Here is an 18,374-nt window from a genome sequence, read left to right as displayed (position 1 = left end):
CACTAGAGGAGTTGAACCCATCTCGACGGGCAAAGTAATCTGCCCTCATAGGACGATGCTGTCTCCAGTAAATTCGAACAGTGGATCGATCATGGGATCAACCCATGTTCAATTTGCATCTCGTTGAACGTGGAGTCGAACAGTATATTGACCAAACTGCCATTGTCGACGAGCATGCGTTTGAGCCCGTTTCTTGCCACTACGGCTCTCACAACCAATGCGTCACAATGGGGGTGGTGAACTCCTTGTGCATCTTCCTGGGAGAAGGTGATTGGGGCCATCCTATTGACCTCTTGGGCTCGTTGATAATGTAGGTGAGCATTGGCGGGTCCTTTGCTTTCCTTGTGCAATTCCTTTGGGCGTTCCTGGTGTTGCCACTGATGTGAGGTCCCCAATGATTGTGTTCATCTTCCTGATGATTTGGCCTCCAGAAAATGGGGCCTAATCTCTCTATCTGCTCTCTATGCCTTCTCTCTCCCCTGTTCGGGGAGGCGGATCTGCGAGAATATTCGTTTCTTGTGGAGGGATGTGGGTCGCTCCAATTCGAGCGTCGAGGAGCGTCTCTACACTCGTTGGTGTCATGTCCATAGAGTTGGTAGAAAGTGCAAAATCTTGCCCCTTCCAAGGGCCTATTTGACTGCTTTTTTTTATTACTATCAGTTCCTCCAGATAGCCCTGCTCAGCCAGGGAAATTCTCATATGTCAACACCGGCACTGCATTTAGCGTGGCAGTAGCCAGTGCCTGTCCGAAGGTGGGAGCTATTGTATGACCTGCTTGAGTCCATTGCTGAGTGACAAGGTGCGTTGCGGGTCCTCGACCTATCTGCCTTTGAGGCGGAGGGAGTCCCTGCGTGGCATGATTTCGGTGATCAATCATCTCTTCACTGACGATCTCAACTCTCATCATTTCCACCAGCTCGTCATAAGTGGTGGGATTTTTGCTGCGCACATCCCTCCAGAACAAAGTGTTTATGTTGAGACCGCCTTTCAAGGCTGAAAAGGCTTCTCTGTCAGTGACCTGCTCGCAATACGTGATTTCGTCTACAAACATGGCGAGATAGCTTTTCAGCATCTCTCCAGGGGCCTGCTTCATATCTTGCAGGCGTTGCACCGGGACCTCTCATTCTCTGTGTGAGAGGTATTGGTTCAAGAATGCCTTCTTCAAATCCGGCCAACTCCTTATGCTCAGGGGAAGAAGTCTGCTGTACCATACTTCAGCAGCTCCGCCTAGGGTTAAGTGGAAGGCTTTGCACTTCAAAGCAGGCGAGGCTCCCATGAGGCTCATCTGTGTCATGTACTTGGTGAGGTGCTTTTTCGAGTCCCCCTTTTCTTCATACTTGGGGATCTTAGGGGGCATGAAATTCGCAAGCATTGGGAAACTTCGAATTTCCCTTGAGAAAGGGAAGTTATCATCATCATCATCAATTTCATAGGATCTACAAGGCCCATCTAACCCTTCATCATCTTGAATGTTCTGGGGAGGTGGATGTGCTTCTCCTCGGCTGCCCCAATCAACTAAGTCCCTTCTCTCCTTCCTATTTCTAGGAGGAGGATGTGCTTGTTCTTGCTACTGTTCTTGCCGAATTGATCTTCGCACTAAACGGACCCTATTACTAGGGTCCTGCCTTATTCGGTCGAAGACGCTGACTGACCTTTGTGCTTCATATTCTTGAGGGAAATTGTCCCCCAATTGTGGTTCTGCTGGCTGGCTCCTTTGCACATAGGATGTGGCTTTTGCACCCACTTCTCTTTCGAGGGGGCGTTCTCTGTGCTGGCTCACATGGCCTCGGGAACGAGATGCAAGGGCTTCCTGAACTGGATAAGACCCTTGGAGCATTTGAGAGCCTTGGTGACCTCGGGCTTGGATGAGAAGTTCATGCATTGTCATATTTTGGGCTGCAATGTCTCTCATGCCCGCAGCTATTTGAGTCATTCCTTCAGTGAGCATGGCTGTTCTTTCACCTCGACGACGCCGGTGATGGGGTCTCTGGTGAGTGACATTGTTATGGAGCACCTCTTCTTCAGAGGCCTCTCTCATAGGGTTCTCGTTTTCATGGTTGTAACTCATCTTATCTCCTTTTTTAAGGGTGATAAGAACTTGAATTAAAACTTGACTTTGCTCTTTTTCAAGAACATGCCCTTTTCAAGGTAAGTCACTAGTTTTCCTGTGGTTTCTCCAGTGGAGAATGCAGAACTTTGGACGGGAAGTTTCCCACAGACGGCGCTAATCTGTTGACCTCGCAAATTGGACCCTCCATGTTGCCAATCGACAGCTACTCCACGTATTCCTCCCCGTGCACAGTCAAAGCACTATTAGATGCACACGGTCGGAACCAGCGGGGGTGGTGGCGACCGCATACACTCTGACAATCAAGTTAGCTTCAGGTGATCGGAACAATATCAAAGTTGTACAAAATAGTGGGGAGAAGAATATATATTTGCTTGTTATGGAAAGTTATGTTGTAAGAGTTTCATTACCTCTGCCTCTTGTCAAACCTTGGGTATTTATAGGTGAGGAGAATCGTTGGATGTGGGACACATGTGTGCATCTGGCGGTATGAGGCGTTTGCTCATAGGTGTCAATCATTTGCGTCTATAGAGTGGATGGGTAATTACTTCTCATGAGTTAAGTTGACATAAAGTGGATACGTCACATTAACTAGGCTCATGGAGATGTCAAATCAATTAAACCTTGGGGACAGGAAGGATTTTGACATAGATCTCTTTTTGAAATTGGCGGCGGATCCTCTAACAGAGAACCTTGGAACGTATTATGCCTCGGCTTCAGGGGCGAGGACGCTTCGGTCGGTTCAGCAGATTGTCTGTACCTCGCAGTGCGTTAGCAGATCAACAACATTGATGGTGACGTCACTTCAGAAACACTTCAAATGGGTGTTGGACACCTCGTATAACACGGTGGTAGACTTTCTAAAATGGTTCAGATAGGGGTGTAATAATGGTCGCGAGGACACTTCAGTCAGTTCAGCAGATTGTCTGTGCCTCGCAGTGCGTTAACAGATCAAAAACATTAGTGGTGGGGTTACTTCGAAAACACTTCGGATGGGTATTGGACACCTAGTATAACGTGGTGGTAAACTTTTCGAAGTGGTTCAGATAGGGACGTAACAAAATCAATATGTTGAACTCTAAAACCCTAATGACAACTCAAAGACAAAATGGCAGTAACTCCTAATTAAATTGAATTAAAATAAAATAAAAGTAATAAACAAAATATGAGAACTCGTCGGAGTTCGAGCCCCTAAACTCATCAATAATTTAAGCCAATTAGCTGTTGATGTTTATGATGATTAATAAAAAAATTCTAATTTATTTTGAGGAAGCTTCTTTCCTATTAATTTGAAAGTTTTTCTTGAACATAGAAATTGTTCGATTCCATTGATAAAGGTAGTAATTCTCGATTGAGGAACCAAAAAAATTCTAAAACATCCTCCAGAGTAGTTAGATATTATTTCTCCAATGAGATAAATTGGTTTGTGTACAAATAACCCTACTTCTCTCAACTTTTTATTTTTCAAAATTATTTAAAATTTGACATATAATCTATCAAAACTAATGGGATAGCTTGTCAAATAACGAGTCTCGTGGTGTCTTCGTTCAATTTACTTGATCAAGTAATTAGTAAATTTATTAACCAGAATTTTGAGTAAACACTTTTCTATAAATTTAGATGTTGTGTGCTTCATTATGCCCCCATTTGATTTAGCTCAAAATTAAATTTTTGGAAGATTTTAATAAAAAATGATGAATTGTGTGGTTGCGTAGTATATGAAAATTGTGGATCTCATAAAACATATATTGAAAATGAATTTTAAAATATGAAAACCAAACATGGACTAAATGAAAATAACTTTTAAAATAAGGTTGTTTTCATTTCAATTATTAGAAGACGACCCAACATAAATGCAAAATTTAAGTGGTTTTAATTAGTAGAACCCAATTGATTTATTGCTCCAATAGGCCACGAAAGAGAATATGCTGGAGGAGTACCAATTGTTTATTATTAGATCTTGTTCATAAATAAAAAAGAATGTAATATGGAATAGTGATTTTTGGAGAATTTGTGATTAAAAAGTAAGGATTTTTTTTTTGAAATGCTTATATAATTATTTTATTGAAAAATATGTGATTGAAAATGATATTTGAAAAAAAGTATTCTTGAGAAAACGAGGCACAAATAGGGGCTTAGTATCAGTGTAGTTCGAAAAAAATTTGTCCTCCCTAACTCCGTCCCTGATTGAAGCTGTATTCCTAATCACAAGTTCAAAGCTAAGCCCAAATTTCATACGCAACTCATTGCCCATATTCAATAAAGCTCAAGTCGGTTATGCTTTTTGCTTAAATTTAGATACGATGATTTAATATAGGATATAGAAATTTAAAAAGTATATTGAGCGCAACTCACACTTTATCTATTTATAGAAGTTCTACAAGTAATATATTATGCTCCTGTTTGACAACTATTATAATGAGAAATTTGGGTTACATGTACTTTGAAATAGTAGTTTTTTGGAGAATATATGATTAAAAAAGAATGAAAAGTTTTGTATTTACGTGTAATATTATTTTATTAAAAAATGTGCAATTAAAAGAAAAGAGAAAAACAATATTTTAAAAGGAATCAAACAAGGGCTATGTAATAACAGAAAAATGAGTGGGTATACATATTTTCTTTGATAACATCTCTCACCAACCCTAATCTTGTCGTTTGACATTTTATTTAAGTTGTTAGTAAGTAATAACATTTAATTGATAGCATAAAATAATCTAAACACAAGCTTAAAAAATGAAAATCAAACTCAGGAAGAAGTTTATATAAAAGTCTGTGTTACAAAACAATAAAAAAAGAGTTTTTGTGCTAATCTCTACTTGGGTTTATATTTGGACTAATTGTCTGACGTGAACCATGCTACACTAATAGGGTTAAAATCCAAAGTTTGGAACCAGATACACGTGTCATATGGTTATTGGGCAGATTAAAAAAAATTTACAAGAACACTCAGCACTTGTTTCAAAAGCCTGGTTTTAAAGTCTGGCAAAGCAACAAAACTCTTTCATAAAGAGGGGAATCTAAGCCTTGAGAAAATGAAAATGCACTTTTTCTAGAATTTTCTGAAACAGGATTTTCAAATATTCTATAGTTTACAAGGTGGGTTAGGTAGTACATAAATCCTGTCCATTATTTCATGTTTTTGTAGACCCAAACACCTTTTCATAGAGGAATCTATCTTTTTCGGGTTTGTTGATTTTGTTATGAAAAGAATGTAATTTGTCCCATCTTCAATGATCTCTTAATCACGCATAATTTTAGTGGGCAAGAGCACTTGTTTTTTGAGGATTACATCAGTAGATCATTACACTAATTCAATTCATAGTTGCTGATTATTACATCAACATATCATCAAAAAAAATACTAATTCATTCTGATTAAACTTCCATTTTGTTTAATCTGTAAGTTTCTCTCAAGTGAAAGAATTCTTTAGTTCAATAAGTAAATATCCTTCTGATTAAACTTCCATTACTAAAATGCATGCTTGTGCAAACTTAGTAATAAATTTACAGTTTAAAAGACCAAAAAAAATACGAAGATAGGATGAGAAACATTAAAGGATATCATTGTCATACAGTAGGTGTGGAGCCAGTACCCGACGAGAGGGCGCGATCGCGCGTGCTGGCTCCACCGGAGTCTTGAGAACCGCGGGTTGCAAATGGCGGAGTTGCAGAGCTAGCCGGAGAGGAGATGAAGATGACAGACAATGAAGATGATCCCCTTTTTTTTTTTTTTTTTTTTTTTTTTTTTGGTTTGGGCCGAACAACTGAAGCCTGATTAAATAAGGTAATTCTGGCCCAATTCTGATTAGCCCAAATGCCCAATTTTCATTAATAATTGGAATTGGCCCAAAGCTCCAAAACATGCTATTGTCTGCTAATTGCTGAAAGCCTGAAACCACATTTTACAAAGGCAGCGGGTAGTGGGGGCGAAAGAGAGAAATTCCTAAATCCAATCCCCAAATCGTGAAAGAGAAAGTAAAACCCTATACTGGTGAATGTTGTAAAGCTTGTAAAGCCATGCGTACTGGAAATGATGGGACTTGTCTTTTTGATACCTGGATTTTTTTGTGGGAATAAGCAGGCTTGTGGGAACAAATTCGATGAGGTTAGTTGTAATTTCTTTCGTTTTTGTTTTAATTTTCCGTCTATAATCTTTTATGAACTTGATTGCTAGAGGATAGATATGGCTATGTGTCAAATAAATTTGATTTCTTTGACTGTTTGTGCTGGTTGTATAACTGGAAAACTTAGTTGTATAATATAGTTATGGAGAAATTACAATTTTATGAAAAATGTAATTATAGTTGAGAACCAGATATGTTGATAGTAAGCACGAGACATTGATGTAGATTCAAGTTCTATATGACTAGAACATTCAAGAAAATTGGTTTAATAGAAATCTCATGACTCTCTTTCCAAGATTAATTAGCCAACTAAAAATTGTGATTCTGTGAAGTTAAAATTAATATGCACTATATATTGAGCTCAAAGCTCTATGCTAATTACATGTTTCTTTGATAAATAAGAATCTTTTAGCAAGAAAGCAGGAAAATTGTTGTGTGTGAGCATTAGTGCATGTATACTTTTTATGTTTTGGTGCATTTACATTAAAGTTGAAGAATTTTTAATATTATTTACTTAAATATTAATAAATAAAGTTGCAATGGTCAAATGTCAACAGTCCACCCTACGGTCAATGGTCCGCCATAGCTGACATTGGACCCTGAATTCATCCCTGTCATATAGTAAGATTCCACATACAGAGAGATATATTAAAACTCTCAATTGTTTTTGCTATGAGATAACTTATGTCTTTCATATATTTGGGATACAAAAACATGCTGGTAAACTAGGTAGAAATTCAATGGCGTCATATATTTGCCTCTGCAAACCTTATAACAAAAACACGTCACACTAAGCACATCCCCAAGTTTGATTATTACAAATTCGAATCATGATCTGATATCCTTCTAATAGATTATACGAATAAATATATAATTACTATAATTACAACTTCCATCCCCTTTAACCTCTAAAAATTCTCTTAAGACACCTGATAAACTCATGCTCTCCTGAAGAAATGATAACAGACAAAAATGCAAAAATAAACATTTACATAAAGCACATAGCAGAATTAACGAGTAGTTTAGATAATATATCCGTATGTATCAACTTACTGGTATGAATAGCGATGCTGCCATCAGAATTCAAAAAAGAAGTGTATTTTAAGGCCCTGTTTGGTCCATGTTTCACGCGGGTTGTCGCTTACAATTAAAAAGGAATCAGACAATTGTGTAAGGAAGAAACCTCTTGAGACAGTCCTAAAAAGGGGTGTTTTATTGGCTATACTTTTACAATTGGAATTTAAACAGAATGCCTCTGAGAGGCGCAAGCACACGAGTACTGAAAAGAAATGTTTCAAGTCTAAACTAAGGAATTGAAATTACATATTCTCTGTTTGAGAGTGTTTGATTCGGGGTCCATTACTCTATGTCTTTTCTTCCTTTTCTATTCCCTTGATGATCTTTTCGTGATCAACCGCTTAGAAACCGCTTAATTGTTTTATAACTGCCCACTTTCTTCATGGTGGCCAACTTATCGTAGAACTGCCGTCTCTAACTACTGCCACTACTCTTTGTCGTTCAACCGTCTTCAACTGAACATCCTTGAATCATGGAACGTGATAAGATTACTTAATAACTGCTTCGATAACTGTACTTTTGGATAACCATAACATCTTATGTTTGCTAAGATCCTGGGCAATTCGAAGGTTTGGGCGAGAACAGGGTCATAATTCTGGGCGACTACAAGGCACTTCATTCGCTCAGATCTTGGGCGTCTTGCAAGTTTGGGCGATGATGTTACCACGTTCGTGGGCTTCCACTGCATTAATTAATAATCTTATTTGGACTTTTATCCTGAATTGCCCAATTGGGCTTCATTTTTTAGGCTATTCGATTTGGGTTGCACTTTTAGTGTGTCATTAATTACCCCCCAGTATGGCAGAATTAATACCAATTATTAATTTTTGCCATATTCACTTTGTGTTTCCCAACAATATTTGAAATTTTCAAGAATTTCAATCATTATTTTCTTCCATAGCCTAAAAAGGTGCAATGTTGCAAACCCTTATAACCCCCAAATACACGCCATTTCATCGCACTACTAAATCACACCTCATTGTTTCGCACTTCTCTCTCGCAATATTACTATTCAGCTTCTTGCTTCTCTGCTACGTTTCTCAAGCAAACTTCAACAAAACTTTATTTTGTTCCTAATGGCTGCTTCACAATCCCAATCTGGTGACTCTTTCAGTTTCGAAGACTTCCAGAAACTCCTCACTCAGTCATATATAACTCTGAACTTCCTTACACCAACCAATGCCGAACTCAACGAGTTCTATCTAGGTCCTTCATTCAACAACGCCGAGGCCGTCGAACAAGTGGTGGTGGGCCAGCTGTTCCCTTGTACTCAAGGCCCTCCGTTTCTAAACTCTTTGCCGTCGAGGCCGCTTCGAGAAAGAGGTATTCACACTTGGTCTAAATCTGATGTTGTTTTCTATAGATGGCATGCTCGCCTTGTGGACCATGGTCCTACTAAGGCAATTTTTGATAGTGCTAGGATTTCTGATTTGTTAGAAATCTCTCTTCAACCCCCTACTTTTGATCCAGCGCTTTTCCCTATTGCTTTAAATTTTTTGTCCTCTGAGTATAATACTTTTGTTTTCTCTCTTGATCCCATGTCCATTACTTTAAGGGATGTTGGGGCTTTAGTAAATCTACCACCTTTGGGCGATACCATTTTCCCTGGTATTTTGATTTCTAGTGTCACCCCAAAATTTGACAGAAAGCTCACCGAGTCCTATTCAAGCCTGCAAAGCTGTTATAATCACTCGAGCGCTGAGCCTTCCCATGCTGAGCATGTGGCCTTTCTTCAGATTTGACTTTGTAAATATGTCCTGTGTGTGCCAAGCATGAATCCTTCTATGAGCTATTTACCCATAGCGCACGAATTGGCGTATGGTAGGCCTCCGAATTTGTGTTCTTTCTTTTTGGCAGCCCTCTATAGAGACATGGCTTCTCTCCAATTCCAATTGAAGAATTGTGCATCTCCCACTGGCAGTGGGCTTCTTTAGTTCACTCAAATATGGTTGAGAGCCTATTTTCCATCACTTGGTGCTTTATCCTTTTCCCATCATTCTGCTAGCTGCTATGGGCTAGCTATTGACCCACTGAGCCCTGTAAATATGTCCAGAAGGGACATCTTTTCATTCTTTTATACTTTGAATTTAATTCCTTCTTTCTTTCCTTTTCCCCCCTTTTTAACTCTAGATTATGTGCAACCCCCATCCACCCTGGACAGTGCGAGCACATCTCTGCTCGTTTGGGTTCAGTTTTTGACTGGGAGGGAGTTGTCCCATGATATTTTGACTGGAACCAATGCCAAAGCTGGGGTTGAAATATATGCTCCCCAATTTTTTGCTCGTCAACTTGGTTTTGGCCAAACTTGGCATGTTCCCCCTTGTTCTTCAAGAAATTTGATAGATCGCTTCCACACCATTAATAAGGCAGAGGCAGAAGTTATAGATGTTCGCAATATTCTTTTGACGAGTAACTTTTCATTAGCCCCCTTCAATCCTAGCCACGCCATCCATCCCCTTTTTGAACAACTCTGGCCATCAGTGCAGCGCAGATTGTTTGCAACTGATGCCAATCGCGCTTTCCATTCACTGGATCAGCCAGACTTTCTTCCACTTCTCCTGTTTTGGTCACCCCTGTGTCCATTAGGAGTCCTTCCTCTTCTGCTCGTGCTAAACAGTCTGTTCATCCTTCTACTTCTCTTCCTACCAAGCCCACTACAGCTAAAAGTACCCCAAGCCGCAAACGGCCAGCCTCAGCATCTCCCATTTTGGATGATGATGATGATGACACTCCTCTCATTGTCAGGAGAAAGGTAATTAAATTAGTTTACTCACAAGCATACCTTTCTATACTTGAAAATTTTCATGTGCTGATGGTTTATTCGGATTTCTCAGAAAAGCTCAGCCTTTCCTTTGAAGGCTTTGGTGCTGGCAGCTCCTGCTCCATCCCCCTCTGCTGAGGCTGCTTCATCTAAACCAGTTGATGAAGGGACTACACTTAAAGAGAAACCTTCAGTCCCAGAATCCTCATCACAACCAATGGATGAGTCACCTTCTTCTCAGGGTGTCAACCCCCCAAATGTCGAACCAGAAGGTAATACATTTTTTGATGTTTTACCTTTGCTTGTGCTATTGGTTTTTGATTTATTGCTTTTTGAGTTCTGCAGATGCTCCCATGGGTTTGCCCGTTGTGGCAAAGTCTTCTCGTTCAGACAAGGGGAAGTCCTCACAAGTGGTGGAGCCACAGGTGGTAGATTTGGCTGGGGATATGCCACCTCCCAAGATTGCTGATGAGGTAATCTTTGCTTCACTTTTACTTCCACTTTGTTCATTGTAGTGAAAACCTTCAATGTTGGCAACTTTCTTTACAGGATGCTGATAAGATTGTGTGTTCCATCCAGAACTTGTTCACTTCCTGGGGACAAGTCAAGACGTCTCGCCCTGCTTCAACTAGTCGTCCTTCTGCTTCTTCAGAGGAAGATATGAAGTTCCTCAAACAGTCGATATTTGAGTATGTGTCCTTTATGGATATGGACATCGGTCAGGCTAGTGCTGCCAAACATAAGGATAAGCTCGAGCATTTGAGTGCGAAGTAGGCGCAAGCACTGAAACTTCCGTCGCTCAATCTTTCTACTGATTTTAAAGCGACGTTGAAAGTTGTCCATTCCGAGATTCTCTGCTTGCTGGTCAAAAATGTTGAACTGAAGGCCAAAAGTACTCAATATCTTCGCGCTGTATTTGAAAGAGAGTCTTAGCTTCTGGAGATCAACAAAGCTGAGGACAAATTGAAAGAAATCTCTTCTGAAGTTATGATTGAAGACTCTTTGATGACTAGTTTGGCTGCATAGATGAAGGAGCTTCAAGCAAGGATGGACGAATGCAAGGCGAAATGGCTGCTAAAAAATGTAATGCCTCCTAAGGAATTGAGCGAACCAAGTCTTTGGTCGAGCAGTACAAGAAGCTGGAGGTTGATGATGATTTTGTGGCTGAATTGAATGTCATCTCTTCTCAGCAAAGCGAAGATTGGGGGAGACTTAGGGAAAGAATTCGTTCAGTCTAGGGTAAATTGTAATTAAGACATTTAATGCCTTAACTTTTCTTTTTGTAACTTCGTATTAACTTTCCCTTTGTAACCTCGTACTGATGTCCATTGGTAATTCTGAACATACCAGCAGTCATTATCATTAATGAACGATTAATTTGTCTTCTTGTGTATTTACTGACGTTGTCTTTAATCGTCAACCCCCCAAACATTTAACTGCTTTATGCTAAGATTCACGCACATTTTCTCTTGGTATTTTTGTCTCTTTTCCCAAGATTTCAGGCCATTTGATTCTAGTTACTAGGCACGGATGTGGCTGTTCATATTCTGTCTCTTCACCTTCATATCTCTATAAATGCACTTATATTCCACACTTGTCATTTTCATTTCCATTCTCTTCTTCAAAACCAATTTGCTGCCATTGTTTGGCATTTTGACAATCGATCCAAAACCTTCGTCTTCCATGGAAATGGATCATTTGATCCGCCCATTTTGCCATCCTTCTTGATGTTACCTTTGGTATGAGAGATATAGGAAATATTCTTTGGCCAGCAGTAAAGTTCTTCCCATCGTCTCCATGTTCCTTACAAGGAGTTCGATGATGGAAGATAATTTTTGAGGACGCCTGCAAGCCACCTTGCTTGCTGAGAGTGCTTCTCAGCCTCCTTGCCTGTTATTGCAGCGATGCATTTAGGAAGGCAATGTGAGGGTGCTTCTTCTTCCTTTCTGCTTACTGAGAGTGCTTCTCGACCTCTCTGTTTGCCTTTGCAGCAGTGCGATCAGGATGACAATCAAGGCCAGTTCACCCTCTTACTCGATGATCAACCGGGAGATTAGTTTGCTCTTAATTGTACCTTGTAGAGCATTTAGTATTTCGTATTTTTCAACTTTATAATGAACGTTTGATAATATAGGAATTTATTTGAATGTATTTCGCTCTGGCCCTTTTTAATCTACAATCGTTCAACGCGGTTTGATTACGCTTTTATTTGTTCACTTTCCCATAAGGAAGGAACATATTTTTTTTAAATATTTACCATTAATGAACCTCATGTGCTTGGTGCCGTCTAAATCTTCCAAATGATAGGCTCCATTAGGCAACACATTATTTACTTTATATGGTCATTCCCAATTGGGTGACCACTTGCCATACTTTGGATCTTTGCTATCCAAAGGGAGTATTGTTTTCCAAACCAATTCGCCTAGGCTGAACGACTTGGCTACAACTTTTTTATTAAAAAATTTAGCCATTCTTCGTTTTTGGACTTACAATCTATTTAGGACGTCCAACTTTAATTCGTCTAACTCTAATAAGTTTTGAACTAGTGATTCGGTATACTCATCACCACTTAACTTATGTTGCAAACACACTCTGATCGATTGCACGTTGATTTCCATAGGCAAAACGGCCTATTGTCCATAAGTAAGTTGGAAAGGAGTAATTTTAGTATTTGACCGAGGCGACGTCCTATAAGCCCATAAGGCCTTGTTTAGACATTCGTGCCAATTTCTGGCATTTTCATCTATCATTTTCCTTATGATATTTTTTAAAATCTTATTAGAAGATTCTGCTTGTTCGTTGGATTGAGCGTAATATGGTGTGGAGTTCACTAATTTAACTCCAAACTCGCCTAAGAATTTATTCACTTGATCCCCATTTAAAGATGTTCCGTGATCTACCATCAAAGTTTGTGAAATTCCAAATCTATAAATGATGTGATCACGGATAAATTCTATGACATTCTTTTGGGTGATCTCCTTTAAAGGTATCGCTTCTACCCACTTAGTGAAATAATCAGTTGCAACTATAACAAAAGTATGTTGCTTGGACGATGGGGGATAAATCTTCCCTATCAGGTTTATCGCCCAACCCTTAAACGGCCAAAGTTTGATAATAGGTGCCATCTCTCGTGCTGGCACCCTTTGTATTGGACCATGCTTTTGGCATGCTAGACAACTCTTTGCATACTGAACGCATGATTCTCCAATCTTTGACCAAAAATATCCATTCCTAATAATTAACCATCTCATCCTTTAGCCAGCTTGATGAGCTCCACATATCCCTTCGTGCACTTTAGCCATGATCGTCCTGGCTTCTTGCAAACTTACACATTTTAGCAATATACCATCAGAGCATTTCTTAAACAACTCTTCATCTATCAGTGTATAGTTTAGCAAACGCAACTTCATTTTTCTACTATCTCCTTTATTAGGTTCTTTAAGGAACCTTTTAATCTCTGCCCTCCAATCTATTGCATCTCCATCTTGTATGCAATGAATTTCAATCATTCTCGCCCTTCTTTGGATCACGGACAATATTGTTCCATGCTCACAAGTAGACTTCCAATTTAAAACCTTTGAGTACCCTGAGGCCATCTGGGCCAATTCGTTCGCTACGTCATTATATATCCCATTAACACATTGAAGCTCTATTTGGTCGAATTCTTCCAACAACTCTTGGGTGATTTCATACTGACTTATAATAGAATTACTTTGGTATTTAAAATCACCTATCAATTGGTGAATTACCAATTGAGAATCGCCTCTAATGATCACATTCTTTACCCCCATATCTATTATTAATTCTAGGCCCACGATTAAAGCTTCGTATTCGGCCTGATTGTTGGTGCACATCCTGTCCCAAGTGAATGAGAACTTGTGACAAATCCCTAAATGATTTATCAATGCTACTCCTACTCCCGCATCTTTAGAGGTTTTCGATCCATCGAAATATAAAACCCAAGGTTTTAATTCGAATGAATTGATCTTTAACTCAATTTCTTCAGGTATATCAAGGCATGGATGATCGGCCAGAAAGTTAGCCAAAGCCTGATTTTTGACTGCCTTTTGGGGTATGTATTGTACTTCGAATTCTAATAAAGTTAATGTCCAAAGGCCTACCCTTTGGTGCAAAATAGGGCGAGAGAACATATACTTAACCAAATTTACTTTAGAAATTAAATAAACGGTTATGGGTCGTAAATAAGCCCTTAATTTTGTACATGTGAAATACAATGCAAGACATAATTTTGCAATGGCAGAATAATTACATTCACATTTTGTTAACCGTCTACTCAAGTAGTAAATCGCCCTTTCTTCACCAAATTGGTCTTCCTGCGCGACCATTCCAGCTATTGATTCTTTTTCAGTCGATACATATACTTTCATTGGCTGTCCTTGGATTGGTGACACCAACACTGGTGAATTTGATAAATATGTATTTAGGCTTTCAAAAGTCTTTTGATGCTCTTCTTTCCAGACGAATTCGTCCTGATTTTTCAACTTTAAAAGCGACGAAAAAGCTTTAGTTTGCCCTGCACAGTTAGAAATAAAGCGTCTTAAAAAGTTTACTTGGCCTAGAAACCTTTGCAATTCTTTTTTGTTGTTAGGTGGTTTGGCCTCTAGAATGACCTTCGCTTTATTTTTATCATGTTCAATCCCCCTTTTGTGTACTAAGAAATCAAGAAAATTCCCTGCATTAACACCAAATGCACATTTCAAGGGATTCAACTTTAGTTTATATTGCTTCATTCGCTCAAATGAACATCTTAATTGTTCAAAATGGTCCTCGTCTTTAAGCGATTTGACCACTATATCATCTACATACACTTCAACAAACTTGCCTATCATATCATGAAAAATCAAATTCATTGCCCTTTGATAAGTTGCTCCTGCATTTTTCAGGCCGAAAGGCATAACTATCCATTCAAAACATCCTAGAGACCCAGGGCATTTAAAGGCAGTTTTGTGTATATCTTCCTTAACTATATAAATTTGATTGTATCCTGAATATCCATCCATGAAGGAATACATTACATGTTCGGCAGTCGAGTCTACTAAAGAATCTACCGTGGGCATTGGATATTCATCTTTAGGTGTGGCTATATTTAGATTCCTAAAGTCTATGCACACCCTTAGTTTACCATTCTTTTTAATACCGGCACGATATTAGACAACCATTCAACATATCTGGCCGTTCTAATAAAGCCTGCTTTTAATAATCGCTCTATCTCTTCCTTAATTTCAGGGAGTACATTAGGAGCGAAACGCCTAGGAGGTTGCCTATGAGGTTTAAAATTAGGCTTGGTAGGTAATCAATGTTTCACCAAATCTCTATCTAAACCAGGCATATGTTCATATTCCCAAGCAAAAAAATCTTTGTACTCCTTTAATAAAGCGATTAATTTATCATTAACCTCTTGATCGAGCATTTGGCTGATGAACGTTGGGCGATCTTCTCCTTCATTGCCAATATTCACTTTAATCAGGGGGTCTTGTGCTTGAGCATATCCAGGCTTGGCGATCCTTATCACTTCGTTGTCCAGTTCCCTTACAGGCACTTCTTCTTCTAAACAATCCACTTTGTTGACTTCTCGGCCAATACTTTGTTCTAACTCGAACACTGCCAATTTGTCTCTCTATGCTTTCAAGGTTGCTGCTTCTTTCTTCTTGTCCTTGCATTCTTTATTGAAAGCCATTCATTTGGCTTTGAAGGCCTGAATATCGACCATTTGTTTTTGTTGCTTACAACTCATTTAAAACTCCTTGATTATTGTTTTGCTAATTATTGGCTCCTCCAGGGCCACTATGTTTGGCCTCATCTGACTGAACATTTCAGTGAGTGCATCCATCGAAAACGGCTCTTCACTCTGCGCGACAATCTGAGTTTCTTCTCCATCTTGGACTACTCTAACATGTCCATAATTTCCTTCGTATATTAACCTTTCCACTGAGTTTGCTTCTGCGACAAAAGGCCTATGATCGACCTGCACCACCTCTGCTTCGCCCTTGTCATTCCAAAAAACTAGGCACTGATGGAGCGATAAAAGTATACAGCGACTTCCATGTATCCAATCTCTTCATAATAAAACATTGTAACTAGTGGGACCATTTATTACAAAGAAGACTATGGTCCTAGTAATTGTTCCTATAGTTATATCTAATGGTATAACCCCTTTAGCTGAAGTTGCTCCTCCATTGAAACTTGTCAGGATGACTTCCGTTGGGATCATATTACCTTCTGTCTTTGCGAATTTCCTCATCATCCTAGATGGAATAGTGTTTATAACTGCTCCATTATCGACAATCACTTTTGCCACAGGTATGCCGTTAACTAGAGCTTTAACCTACAGTGGCCTCAAGTGTTTGGTCAATTTCATGGCTGGTCGCTTAAAAATAACTTTTTCGGCAGCATCTATTTCCACTTCCTGCTTGTCCTCTGTCGAGTTACCCTTTTGTGATAAGTCAACATGCAGCATATCACACTGAGCCTCTATCTACTGAATTTCCTTTTTACTGTTTTCTAATGCTTCTTCTTCAGTTACCCAACCTGTGGGAGGAGGCATTATTCTTGGAGATGATCCATACTTTTCAGAGCGAGGCACTCTTTTCTTCCTTTTGGGCGTCCCGTACAGCATGTAAAAATCGAAAGAACGCCCAGATGGTTCTCCCAATAAGTCTACTTTACGAACTCCCTCTCGATGTAATTGTTTCAACAGAGTATTGTACGATACTCCTCTTCTTCTTCTTTCTGCTTCCAAATCGATTTCCTCTTCGATATCTGTCATACCATCATCTTCTTCACCATTGTAGGCCTCTTTAGAAGTTTGACCTTGTTCATATTCCAGCATACATACTTCCTCTTCGTTATCCTCCTTTTCTTCTTCTCCCTTCTCTTTATTCTTGAACTCATTAGCTAGTAAATAGTTATTAGCCACGACAGGAGGCAACGTACCAAACTGAATAGTAAGGGGCTGATCTGGATTTTCTCCATCCCTTCTGTCTCGCTCAAACTACGACCTCCCAGAAGAAGTCTCTAACAATTCTTCCATAGGTTCACCTGTACCAGTCTTTTCACTGTCTTTGAGAACACTTTGATTGGCTGCCTCGAGTAGCCTAGATGCCTTAGGACGTAGCATTCCATGTTGTTGTCTCATCATTCACCCATAGTTCCGTTGAAAACACTTTTGTTGGGTTCTAGTCATATCGTTGAAAGGTATCGCCCTTCCAGCCTTATACTGGGACGAATGCCATACATTTGGTTGACGAGGTTGCGGTCTGAATGTTCTCCCGTTATTTACTGGCCTGAACTGCCTCTCAAAAGGCGGTTCCTTATAGAACAATGTACCCCGCCCTCTACCAGACTGAGCGTTTGGAAAAATATTAGGGCGATGGTGATGCTGCCATATCCCTGGATTCTCTGCATTTGCACTCACTTTTTCTTTGCATCTTGCACATAGGACGTCTTCGTCCTTTTTAGGCTCCTTCCCTTTGATACGTTCAAAGATGCTGGGATGTGGTCCAGCTTCTTCTTCTCTATCATCTATAACCAACTTGAATTTTGGAAACTTGTCTTTGAAACCAGACATCACCATGTTCACTCCAAGTGGCTGTGGAAAAGGATTTTCATCCACTGCCATCTTCCTCTTATCCTCGAATGTAATTTGTCCTGATTCAATGACATCCTGTAACACATGGCGAAAAACCAAACAGTTGTTAGTCAAATGTGACCATGCATTATGCCATTTACAATATTTTTTACCCTTAACTTGTTCAGGGCTTGGCAATTTATGCTTATCGCTCAACTTTAATTGCTTATCCTTATATAATTTATCAAATATAAGGTCAGCTTTGGTTACATCGAATGAGAACGTTTTAGCCTTTATGTTTTCATCTTTTATAGGCTCATCTTTGCCCGATGGTCTAGGCTTAGCCATTATAGGACAAGTATATGTGTCTCCTTTAACTAATTCGGCCAAACACATTTCGGTTTGATCGTAATACTCGTTATTAATGGTATGAACATCAAAATTTGGGTCTCTATAATAAGTCCCCTTACTAGAAATTTTTCATTTGTTCTTCTTTTCTTATTAATCGTTCATACCTAATCACGTTCGCGCTCAATTGGAAAAGATCAGGAAATTCCTTGTCTTGGAACTTCTTCAGATCAAAGCTTAGACAACCTTGAGCGATTTTGACAAACTCCTTTTCGGGCAAAGGTACAAAACATTTACTTCTTACTGTCTTGAACCTTTGAAGGAAACCTTCTTTCCATTCGTTTGTCATTTGACGTAGATTCGCCAAATTGGTCAAAGTAATTTCAGACTCAGTCTTATAAAACTG

General features: G+C 39.3%; 1 protein-coding gene across 1 annotated transcript; it reads right to left on the bottom strand.

Annotated features, from left to right (window-relative positions):
* Positions 1-6,737: 6,737 nt before the first annotated feature.
* Positions 6,738-17,821, bottom strand: LOC111372592 (the record flags this gene model as incomplete). The annotated part of the gene is made up of 5 exons (XM_022994962.1): positions 6,738-6,805; positions 6,909-6,962; positions 7,082-7,142; positions 7,248-7,264; positions 17,380-17,821. Coding segments are annotated over 5 exons (642 nt in total), but the record flags the coding sequence as incomplete, so codon positions are not given.
* Between the last annotated feature and the right edge of the window lie 553 nt (positions 17,822-18,374).

This window comes from Olea europaea, unplaced genomic scaffold (genome assembly GCF_002742605.1).
Source record: "Olea europaea var. sylvestris unplaced genomic scaffold, O_europaea_v1 scaffold1016, whole genome shotgun sequence".
Taxonomy (NCBI): domain Eukaryota; kingdom Viridiplantae; phylum Streptophyta; class Magnoliopsida; order Lamiales; family Oleaceae; genus Olea; species Olea europaea.
Note: the sequence above shows the minus strand (reverse complement) of the source record. Positions and strands in the feature narration are given on the sequence as shown.